Here is a 12,562-nt window from a genome sequence, read left to right as displayed (position 1 = left end):
AGCGGATACAGTAGATGAGGTTGGAGGAGATACAGGTGAACCTTTGTCGCACCTGGAACGACTGCTTGGATCATCTGAGTTGTGTGAAGTCTGACCACTGCTGCCATCCCCAGGCATACACTTTGACTGTGAGAATATTGCTATTGTTCAAAAATAACTCAAGCTGGAGTTACTAACATTCAACATTCAGCGTGCAGCGGTAGAGTTGCTGCCTCACAGCGCCAGAGACCCGGGTTCAATACCGACTACGGGTGCTGTCTGTACGGAGTTTGTACGTTCTCCCCGTGACCTGCGTGGGTTTTCTCTGAGATCTTTGGATTCCTCCCACACTCCAAAGACGTGCAGGTTTGTAGGTTAATTGGCCCATCAAGTTCAATCATGGCTGATCTATCTCTCCCTCCTAACCCCATTCTCCTGCCTTCTCCCCATAACCCCTGGCACCCGCACTAATCAAGAATCTATCTATCTCTGCCTTAAAAATATCCACTGACTTGTGGCCTCCACAGTCGTCTGTGGCAGTGAATTCCACAGATTCACCACCCTCTGACTAAAGAAACTCCTCCTCATCTCCTTCCTAAAGGAACGTCCTTTAATTCTGAGGCTGTGACCTCTGGTCCTAGACTCTCCCACTAGTGGAAACATCCTCTCCACATCCACTCAATCCAGGCCTTTCACTAAGTTTCAATGAAGCCTAGGGTCGCCAACTTCCTCACTCCCGAATAAGGGACAAAAGGTCAAAACACGGGACCAATTCCCCACGGCAATTCGTTGACCGACTGGGCCGTGGCTGGGTGAATGATGAGTTGGCCCCGGGTGCTGGACTGCACACAAAGCCCAGCCGGCGGGCCAGCTGTGAGGAGTTTTGTCCCGGGGGCCGAGCGCCAAGTCCGGCGCCCCGTCCAACTCATGAACCGATGATCGGCCGTGAGAAGGAGGGGTGGTGGTGGTGTCGGCGGTAAGCGAAGGTCGGAAGGTCGGACAGCTGGGCCGGGCTGCCGACCGACCGACGGGGCCACGGGCGAGGAGCTGCTGCTGCTGCTGCTGCTGCTGCTGCACTCCATGGGCTGCACTACGTCGGGACGGGTGAGGCGGGGCCGGACAACCAGACAGTCCCCTCGACCCGAGTAGTAGCGGTCAAATACGGGACAAGGGTGGTCCCATACGGGACAAACCAATTTAGCCCAATATACGGGATGTCCCGGCTAATACGGGGCAGTTGGCAACACTAGTGAGGTCCCCCCCTGATGTTTCTGAAACATTCTTGGTTCTGCTACTGTGAAAGTGCATTAAATGAACGGTGGGACTGCGCTGGGTTAGACCCCAATACATGCACACAGAGAGCCACCTGAGTCTTGTTCCACTGCCCCCTTCAATTTGGTGAAGATGCCGGTGAGCAGCTTTTCTCAGAAGGAAACATCTCTCTAAGTACCCCAAACCACACATAACATTGATTGTTGCTTCAATGCAGTTTACACCCCAGCGGTATGAATATTGACATCTCTAACTTCAAGTAACCCTTGCTTTCCCTCTCTCTCTCCATCCCTCCCCATTCTCAGTTCTCCCACCAGCCTGACTGTGCCCGACTACATTTTATCTCTGGTAGACAAAAATGCTGGAGAAACTCAGCGGGTGAGGCAGCATCTATGGAGCGAAGGAATAGGTGACGTTTCGGGTCGAGACCCTTCTTATAGACAATAGACAATAGATGCAGGAGTAGGCCATTCGGCCCTTCGAGCCAGCACCGCCATTCAATGTGATCATGGCTGATCATCCCCAATCATTACCCCGTTCCTGCCTTCTCCCCATATCCCCTGACTCCGCTATTTTTATGAGCCCTATCTAGCTCTCTCTTGGAAGCATCCAGAGAACCTGCCTCCACCGCCCTCAGTGGCAGAGAATTCCACAGACTCACCACTCTCTGTGAGAAAAAGTGTTTCCTCGTCTCCGTTCTAAATTTCCTGCCTCTAGAGTATCCAAGCCCTTAACAATCTTATATGTTTCAATGAGATACCCTCTCATCCTTCTAAACTCCAGAGTGTACAAGCCCAGCTGCTCCATTCTCAGCATATGACAGTCCCGCCATCCCGGGAATTAACCTTGTAAACCTACGCTGCACTCCCTCAATAGCAAGAATGTCCTTCCTCAAATTAGGGGACCAAAACTGCACACAATACTCCAGGTGTGGTCTCACTGTACAACTGCAGAAGGACCTCTTTGCTCCTATATTCGATTCCTCGTTATAAAGGCCAACATGCCATTCACTTTCTTCACTGCCTGCTGTACCTGCATGCTTACTTTCATAGACTGATGTACAAGGACCCCCAGATCCCATTGTACTTCCCCTTTTCCCAACTTGACGCCATTTAGATAATAATCTGCCTTCCTGTTTTTGCTACCAAAGTGGATAACCTCACATTTATCCGTATTAAACTTCATCTGCCATACATCTGCCCACTCCCCAGGTCCAAGTCACCCTGCGTTCTCATAGCATCCTCCTCACAGTTCACACTGCCACCCAGCTTTGTGTCATCTGCAAATTTGCTAATGTTAGTTTGAATCCCTTCATCTAATTCATTGAAGTATATTGTAAATAGCTGTGGTCCCAGCACCGAGCCTTGCGGTACCCCACTAGTCACTGCCTGCCATTCTGAAAGGGACCCGTTAATCCCTACTCTATGTTTCCTGTCTGCCAACCACTTCTCTATCCATGTCAGCACTCTACCCCCAATACCATGTGCCCTAATTTTGCCCACTAATCTCCTATATGGGACCTTATCAAATGCTTCAACCTTCAAGAATGGCCTACTCCTGCATCTATTGGGGGAGGGGGGGGGGGAGGGGAAGAAGAAAGGAAGAGGTGGAGGCAGTGGGCTGTGGGAGAGCTGGGAAGGGGAGGGGAGGGAGGGAGAAAGCAGGGACTACCTGAAATTGGAGAAGTCAATGTTCATACTGCTGGGGTGTAAACTACCCAAGCGGAATATGAGGTGCTGCTCCTCCAATTTACGGTGGGCCTCACTCTGGCCAGGGAGGAGGCCCAAGACAGAAAGGTCGGATTGGGAATGGGAGGGGGAGTTGAAGTGCTGAGCCACCGGGAGATCAGGTTGGTTATTGCGAACCGAGCGGAGGTGTTGGGCGAAGCGATCGCATTGGTCTCACCGATGTAGAGCAGCAGACACCTAGAGCAGCGGATGCAATAGATGAGGTTGGAGGAGGTGCAGGTGAACCTCTGCCTCACCTGGAAAGACTGCTTGGGTCCTTGGATGGAGTCAAGGGGGGAGGCAAAGCGACAAGTGTAGCATTTCCTGCAGTTGCAAGGGCAAGTACCTGGGGGAGGGGGTGGTTTGGGTGGGAGGGGACGAATCGACCAGGGAGTTACGGAGGGAGCGGTCTCTACGGAAAGCCAACAGGGGAGGAGATGGGAAGATGTGGCCAGTGGTGGGATCCCGTTGGAGGTGGCGAAAATGCCGGAGGATTATCTGTTGCACATTTTACCCCTGTTTGCTTCGTTGTCAACTTCTCCCAGCTAACAATGATCTATTCCACATTTCCCTTGATCCCCACCCACATTGATGCCTCTTTTTCACACCTTGCACTCCCTTATCTGTGTCTCCCCTCTCCCCTGACTCTCAGTCTGAAGAAGAGCCTCCACCCGAAACGTCACCCATTCCTTCTCTCCAGAGATGCTGCCTGTCCCGCTGAGTTACTCTTCAGTTTAAACCAGCATCTGCAGTTCCTTGCTCCACTTAAAAAAATCTCAGAGGAAGTAGCCTTTCTTCATTGGTTCACATTACTGACTCTGCTGGTCAGGTTCATAAATGATAGGAGCAGAATTAGGCCATTCGGCCCATCTAGTCTACTCCGCCATTCAATCATGTCTGAATTATCTCCCTCCTAACCCCATTCTCCTGCCTTCTCCCCATAACCCCTGACACCCGTACTAATCAAGAATCTATCTATCTCCATTGACTTGGCCTCCACAGCCTTCTGTGGCCACAGTGTGAATTCCGCAGATTCACCACCACCTGAAGAAATTCCTCCTGATCTCCTTCCGAAGGTAATGTCCTCTGATTCTGAGATATTACGTAGAAACATAGACAATAGGTGCAGGAGGAGGCCATTCGGCCCTTCGAGCCAGCACCGCCATTCACTGTGATCATGGCTGATCGTCCCCAATCAATAACCCGTGCCTGCCTTCTCCCCATATCCCTTGATTCCACTAGCCCCTAGAGCTCTATCCAACTCTCTCTTAAATCCATCCAGTGACTTTGGCCTCCACTGCCCTCTGTGGCAGGGAATTCCATAAATTCACAACTCTCTGGGTGAAAACGTTTTTTCTCACCTCAGTCTTAAATGGCCTCCCCTTTATTCTAAGACTGTGGCCCCTGGTTCTGGACCCGCCCAACATTGGGAACATTTTTCCTGCATCTAGCTTGTCCAGTCCTTTTATAATAATCCGTTAGCCCGAAGAGCTAAATCTAACTCTCTCTTGAAAACATCCAGTGAACCGGCCTCCACTGCCTTCTGTGGCAGAGAATTCCACAGATTCACAACTCTATGTGAGAAAAAGTCTCCATTCTAAATGACTTACTCCTTATTCTTAAACTGTGGCCCCTGGTTCTGGACTCCCCCAACATCGGGAACATGTTTCCTGCCTCTAGCGTGTCCAAGCCCTTAACAATCTTATATGTTTCAATGAGATTGCCTCTCATCCTTCTCAACTCCAGAGTGTACAAGCCTGGTGAAATGATTTTTTTCCTCATCTCAGTCCTAAATGGCCGACCCCTTATTCCTAAACTGTGTGACCCCTGGTTCTGGACTCCCCCAACACCGGGAACATTTGTCCTGCATCTAGCCTGTCCAATCACTTAAGAATTTTATATGTGTCTACATAAACCCCCCTCTCTCATCCTTCTAAATTCCAGTGAATAATGAAGCACTAACTATCCATTCTGTGGCTAACTGAGCCTCAGCATCACTCAGCAAATGAAAGATTTTACATAGAAACATAGAAAATAGGTGCAGGAGTAGAGGCCATTCGGCCCTTCGAGCCTGCACCGCCATTCAATATGATCATGGCTGATCATCCAACTCAGTATCCTGTACCTGCCTTCCCTCCATACCTCCTGATCCCTTTAGCCACAAGGGCCACATCTAACTCCCTCTTAAATATAGCCAATGAACTGTGGCCTCAACTACCTTCTGTGGCAGAGAATTCCACAGATTCATCACTCTCTGTGTGAAAAATGTTTTCCTCATCTCGGTCCTAAAGGATTTCCGCCTTATCCTTAAACTGTGTGACCCCTTGTTCTGGACTTCCCCAACATCTGGAACAATCTTCCTGCATCTAGCCTGTCCAATCCCTTAAGAATTTTGTAAGTTTCTATAAGATCCCCCCTCAATCTTCTAAATTCTAGCGAGTACAAGCCGAGTCTATCCAGTCTTTCTTCATATGAAAGTCCTGACATCCCAGGAATCAGTCTGGTGAACCTTCTCTGTACTCCCTCTATGGCAAGAATGTCTTTCCTCAGATTTAGAGTCATTGAGTGAAACAGCGTGTAAACAGGCCCTTCGGCCTAACTTGCACACACTCTATTTTGGAATGTAACTTCAATTGACTATATATATTTTTTTGTTAAACGGTGAAAACAAGTGTGCCATTACACTCTCTCTCTCTCTCTCTCTCTCTCTCACCTTCTCCTGATCAGAGTCTTCCCAAATAGGAACTTCTCAAATCTCTCCAGAAGGAACGGCCTTGGCTCCACGCTAACAAATCTGGTATCACCTGTTGTATTGTTGGTTGGTGTTGGGGCAATAATCCCCCCACACCACCCTCCCTTCCATCGTCCGACACCCTCTTCCCCGCAAGCAACCTTCCTGACCGCTTCACTGACCTGCTGGGGACAACTGCCGCCACCATGGCGGTGAATGCAATGCAAGGCCCTCCTCCAACTCTGCTGACCCCTCAGGAGATGATTTTCTTCCTACGCTTTTCTGCCTTTCCAACCAAGGACCAAACCAATTTGGTGCTGCAAGCTGACTTGCGTTGAGGCGGCTATTCCTGGCACGAAGGTGTCGGCATTTGTACGCCCTCTTTGGCCTGCGCGCCACGTTTTGGCAGCTGGCGGTGGCTGCCACACTCCAGAGGACTACCAGAGATCGCTGGGCACTAGGTGGGAGAGGGGGCATGCTCTTGGGTCCATCAGACTGAGATAGCAGGGGGTAGCTGAGAGGGGGGGGGTTTAGAGTACAGCGAGTGGGAACGGGAGCCTTTGCCATGGTTGCTGAACCCAAGTTCAGCCAACTCTGAGAGAGGTCATTAGTGTTGTAAACAGTGTGACAAACCTGAGTGTGTGCTGGCAAAAATAGTAAATCGCTGCTCGACTTTGTGTGCGATGTTAGCAGCTTTGAGTGCAAACATCTATCTTCCCCTCCGTGCCAGCTAGTGGTTCCTCAAACCCCAAATCGCCCGTCCTTCCCCGACCCCACCCCACCCCCCCCCCTCCCTTCAGTCTGAGTTGTCCGACCACGGTGGAGGATTTAAAAAAACTAAACAAAAATAATAAAAACACTCATGAGGTTACCATTGGTCTCCTGGTTTTCCCACTTGTACATAACCAGGGTGGAAAATAACCCTGGCTGTTCACTACACAGCACACTAAGGCCCCCATCGAACCTCATCTGAGCAAACTCGCAAAAGGGGCGGCCATGAATCGGCCGGCGTTTCTGACACTAGGGAGAGTTTAAAATTTTTTTTTAATGAGGACTTTGTCCACCCCCGACAACCGCCAACCAATTGGGCACGCTTGCCGGTAAATTTGTTCCACCCAAGATCCCCCCGGCAACATCAACACAGCCCCCCCCCCCCCCCCCCCCCCCCCCCCCCCCCGCCATTTGTAGGGGTGAATACAAGGGCCTGATTTTGAAAGTGGGTGTGTGTTGGCGTTCTCTCTTGGAGATGTTGGCATTGTTCGCCAAAGGGGCAGGGGAGCCCGTTTGGTCGTGGTAGGGGGGGTAAGGGGAGGTGAACCTGCAGCAGTTTGCTGAGATGAGGTTTGAACCGGGGGCGCTACTATCCCGACATGATTACATCGCTGGCGCTTGTCCCTCAGTGTCATTTGTTGATCTTTGAGGTGATGACTTTCTGTACCTGAACGTCGATTATCCGCTGCTTGGCATCGATAGCATCCTGCATGTTGGCATGGTCTTTCCTCAGCTCGTCTTCCACCACCATTAACCTGCGGAGAAGAGGCACACAGAGCCACACAACATCAGCGGAGGGAAGGAGAGAGGGCCAACGTTTATCAAAGTTTCACAATGTCACGCGTACCCACCTTCTGGGAAAAGCTGTTAGAAACATAGAAACATAGAAAGTAGGTGCGAGAGTAGACCACCAGGTCCGTCGAGCCCGCACCGCCATTCGCTCATGGCTGAACACTAAACAGACACACTTACCCACAAACAGTAGACACAAGACACAGAACACAAGACACTACCCTCCCCTTTATACCGCTATCACCCCTCTCCACCCCAAGAACCGGGTGATCTCCTGGGGGAGGCAAAACACCGGATAAAAACCCAGGTCCAATTCGGGAAAAAAATCCGGGAAATTCCTCTCCGACCCCAATCCAGGCGATCGACACTTGTCCAGGAGATCACTCAGGTCTTACTATACTAACCATACCTAGGTCCATATCCCTGCCCTCTCCCCGTAGCCCCTTATCCCCTCGGCAGCTAAAAAACCATCTATTTTAGACTTAAATATATTTAACGTTTCTGCTTCCACTGCTCCCTGGGGCAGTGAATTCCATAAATTAACCACCCTCTGGGTGAAGAAGTTCTTCCTCATCTCAGTTTTAAAAGAGCCCCCCCTTATTCTGCGACTATGTCCCCTAGTTCTAGTTTCCCCGATCATTGGGAACATCCTCGGTGCATCCACCCGATCAAGGCCCCTCTGTTCAAGAAGGAACTGCAGGTGCTGGAAAATCGAAGGTACACAAAAAAGCTGGAGGAACTCAGCGGGTGCAGCAGCACCTGTGGAGCGAAGGAAATAGGCAACGTTTCGGTCTGAAGAAGGGTTTCGGCCCGAAACGTTGCCTATTTCCTTCGCTCCATAGATGCTGCTGCACCCGCTGAGTTTCTCCAGCATTTTTTGTGTACCTTCTGTGAAAAGCTACCCAGTCAGCGGAAAGACAATACATGATTACAATCGAGCCGTCCACAGTGTACAGATACAGTGCCCTCCACAATATTTGGGACAAAGACCCTTCATTTATTTATTTGCCTCTGTACTCCACAATTTTTGGACACGGTCTACCACGGAGCACTGAGATTTGTTACTAATTTTAAAACCCTCACGCACCACTGCTCTTTGTATGCTCAAGTTGGATGGTTTGCCCTGTCCACCCGCAGACTCCATCATTGGCATATCCTTATTTATAAGACTATCCTCGGTGTTCTTCCTTCATACCTGCAGAAGTATGTAATTCGAAAAAGCACAGGAACTTATCAGCTCCGCTCTGAGGACTTGTTCTTACTAACTGTACCTAAAGTCTGTACTGAACTGGGGAAAAGGGCATTTAGTTATGCTGCTTCCTTCGCATGGAACCAGCTGCAGAATGAACTAAAACTTAAGGAGCTGGTTTCTATAAACAGATTTAAATCACTTCTTAATGATGTTGAAGCGGGCTCTTCTGTCTGTACATGCTTTGTTTGACGATGTTCTGACTGTGACTCTATTTATATGTTCTCTGTTGTTTTTAATTATTGTCTGTAACTGTGGAACTGTGCTGCTGCCTGTCTTGGCCAGGACTCTCTTGTAAAAGAGATTTTTAATCTCAATGAGACTTCTGGTTAAATAAAAAAATTAAATAAAAATTTGAGATTTGTAATAGAAAAAAATCAAGTGGTTAAAGTGCACATTGTCAGATTTTATTAAAGGATATTTTTATACATAGAAACATAGACATAGAAAATAGGTGCAGGAGTAGGCCATTCGGCACTTCGAGCCAGCACCGCCATTCAATATGATCATGGCTGATCATCCAACTCAGTATCCTGTACCTGCCTTCTCTCCATACCCCCTGATCCCTTTAGCCACAAGGGCCACATCTAGCTCCCTCTTAAATATAGCCAATTAACTGGCCTCAACTACCTTCTGTGGCACAGAGTTCCACAGATTCACCACTCTCTGTGTGAAAAATGTTTTTCTCATCTCAGCACTAAAAGATTTCCCCCTTATCCTTAAACTGTGACCCCTTTTACATTTTGGTTTCACCATCTAGAAATTACAGCTGTGTTTACACATAGTCCCCCCATTTCAGGGCACCATAATGTTTGGGACACATGGCTTCACAGGAGTTTGTAATTGCTCAGGTGTGTTTGATTGCCTCCTTAATGCAGGTATAAGAGAGCTCTCAGCACCTAGTCTTTCCTCCAGTCTTTCCATCACCTTTGGAAACTTTTATTGCTGTTTATCAACATGAGGCCCAAAGTTGTGCCAATGAAAGTCAAAGAAGCCATTGTGAGACTGAGAAACAAGAATATACCTGTCAGAAACATCAACCAAACCTTAGGCTTACCAAAATCCACATAATTAAGAAGAAAGAGAGCACTGGTGAGCTTACTAATTGCAAAGGGACTGGCAGGCCAAGGAAGACCTCCACAGCTGATGACAGAAGAATTCTCTTTATAATAAAGGAAATTCCCTTTCTATAATAAAGGAAAAACACCTGTCTGACACTGTATCGCTCTATGACTCAGGGAAAGATACAAGAACAGCGAGAAATGAACAACATTGTGAAAGGCCTGGATAGAGTGGATGTGGAGAGGATGTTTCCACTGGTGGGAGAGTCTAGGACCAGAGGTCACAGCCTCAGAATAAAAGGACGTTTCTTTAGGAAGATGAGGAGGAATTTCTTTAGTCAGAGGGTGGTGAATCTGTGGAATTCTTCACCACAGAAGGCTGTGGAGGCCACAAGTCAGTGGATATTTTGAAGGCAGAGATAGATAGATTCTTGATTAGTGCGGGTGTCAGGGGTTATGGGGAGAAGGCAGGAGAATGGGGTTAGGAGGGAGAGATAGATCAGCCATGATTGAATTGCGGAGTAGACTCGATGGGCCGAATGGCCTCATTCTGCTCCCATCACTTTTGAGCTCAGTCGAGGCAGTATTTTAATGCTCGTTCTGGGATTCGCTGGGCAGAGATTAGCCGCTCCAATTCTCCAATGTTACAATGGTATAAATGTGAGGTTATCCATTTTGGTGGCAAAAACAGGAAAGCAGACTATTATCTAAATGGTGGCCGACTAGGAAAAGGGGAGATGCAGCGAGACCTGGGTGTCATGGTACACCAGTCATTGAAAGTGGGCATGCAGGTGCAGCAGGCAGTGAAGAAAGCGAATGGTATGTTAGCTTTCATAGCAAAAGGATTTGAGTATAGGAGCAGGGAGGTTCTACTGCAGTTGTACAGGGTCTTGGTGAGACCACACCTGGAGTATTGCGTACAGTTTTGGTCTCCTAATCTGAGGAAGGACATTATTGCCATAGAGGGAGTGCAGAGAAGGTTCACCAGACTGATTCCTGGGATGTCAGGACTGTCTTATGAAGAAAGACTGGATAGACTTGGTTTATACTCTCTAGAATTTAGGAGATTGAGGGGGGATCTTATAGAAACTTACAAAATTCTTAAGGGGTTGGACAGGCTAGATGCAGGAAGATTGCTCCCGATGTTGGGGAAGTCCAGGACAAGGGGTCACAGCTTAAGGATAAGGGGGAAATCCTTTAGGACTGAGATGAGAAAAACATTTTTCACACAGAGAGTGGTGAATCTCTGGAACTCCCTGCCACAGAGGGTAGTTGAGGCCAGTTCATTGGCTATATTTAAGAGGGAGTTAGATGTGGCCCTTGTGGCTAAAGGGATCAGGGGGTATGGAGAGAAGGCAGGTACAGGATACTGAGTTGGATGATCAGCCATGATCATATTGAATGGTGGTGCAGGCTCGAAGGGCCGAATGGCCTACTCCTGCACCTAATTTCTATGTTTCTATGTTACAATGGTGACCTCCGTGAGAAATCGTTCTCCAATGTGTTTTCATTGCCACCGCTGCGAGCGGTGTTTGATCGACAATTGCAAGGCTTGTTTTTTTTTTGTGTGAGCAACAAAACGTGTTTTCAGAATCCAGTCGCAGAGTTATAAATGCCAGGTGGCATTTAGCGACTGTGTTGCTAAGTATACGTCAGGCTGAGTGAACACTTGCCTTCCCCTTGCAAGTTCCTGCTTTCCCACGCATTTTGGCACCATCCATTAACATATGTTTGTTCTCATACGACAGGACACCTTGCAGAAGTGCTTTTAAAATACCCTGGAAGCCAGCCTGCTGTGAAAGCCGGCGCCTTTTGCATTGTCACACACAAACCCCAAGACGTGTAGGAAGGAACTGCGGATGCTGGTTGAAATCGAAGATAGACACAAAATGCTGGAGTAACTCAGCGGGACAGGCAGCGTCTCCAGAGAGAAGGAACGGGTGGCGTTTTGGGTCGAGACCCTTCCTCGGACTGATCACACCTTCGCTTGACAAAGGCAAGGTGTGTGTTTTTCTTTGTGTCTTCTCATAACTTGCAGAGGCACAAAGATGCAGAGAGATGTGAGCTGTTCCATTTTGGACGTCTAACCAGGGCAGGACCTACACAGTGAAGGTACACAAAATTGCTGGGGAAACTCAGCGGGTGCAGCAGCATCTATGGAGCGAAGGAAATAGGCGACGTTTCGGGCCGAAACCCTTCTTCAGACTGATGGGGGGTGGGGGGGGGGGGGGAGAAAGAAGGAAAAGGGGGGGGGGGGGAGGAGCCCGAGGGCGGGCGGATGGGAGGGTGGGAGGAGACAGCTAGAGGGTTAAGGAAGGGGAGAAGACAGCAAGGGCTAGCCAAATTGGGAGAATTCAATGTTAATGCCATCCGGACGCAAGGTCCCCAGACGGAATATGAGGTGCTGTTCCTCCAATTTCCGCTGTTGCTCACTCTGGCAATGGAGGAGACCCAGGACAGAGAGGTCGGATTGGGAATGGGAGGGGGAGTTGAAGTGCTGAGCCACCGGGAGTTCAGGTAGGTTATTGTGGACTGAGCGGAGGTGTTCGGCGAAACGATCGCCCAACCTCCGCTTGGTCTCCCCGATGTAAATCAGCTGACATCTAGAGCAGCGGATGCAGTAGATGAGGTTGGAGGAGATACAGGTGAACCTTTGTCGCACCTGGAACGACTGCTTGGGTCCTTGAATGGAGTCGAGGGGGGAGGTTAAGGGACAGGTGTTGCATTTCTTGCGGTTGCAATGGAAAGTGCCCGGGGAGGGGGTGGTGCGGGAGGGAAGGGAAGAATTGACGAGGGAGTTGCGGAGGAAGCGGTCTTTGCGGAAGGCAGACATGGAGGGAGATGGGAAGATGTGGTGAGTGGTGGGGTCACGTTGGAGGTGGCGGAAATGGCGGAGGATTATGTGTTGTGAATGGTCGGCCTACACAGTGAATGGTCGGCCTCTGTGTAGTGTTGTAGAGCAGAGGGATCTAGGAGTACA

General features: G+C 49.2%; 1 protein-coding gene across 1 annotated transcript in view; it reads right to left on the bottom strand.

Moving 5' to 3' along the window:
• The window catches only part of LOC116990205 (ras/Rap GTPase-activating protein SynGAP-like), a 44,621-nt gene that overhangs the window by 14,926 nt on the left and 17,133 nt on the right, over positions 1 to 12,562 (bottom strand). Inside the window, exon 4 of the mRNA XM_033047750.1 lies at positions 7,148 to 7,235. Coding sequence (XP_032903641.1) covers positions 7,148 to 7,235 — 88 coding nt within the window. The remainder of the gene's footprint in view (positions 1 to 7,147; positions 7,236 to 12,562) is intronic.

This window comes from Amblyraja radiata, chromosome 30 (assembly GCF_010909765.2).
Source record: "Amblyraja radiata isolate CabotCenter1 chromosome 30, sAmbRad1.1.pri, whole genome shotgun sequence".
In the NCBI taxonomy this organism is placed as follows: domain Eukaryota; kingdom Metazoa; phylum Chordata; class Chondrichthyes; order Rajiformes; family Rajidae; genus Amblyraja; species Amblyraja radiata.
Note: the sequence above shows the minus strand (reverse complement) of the source record. Positions and strands in the feature narration are given on the sequence as shown.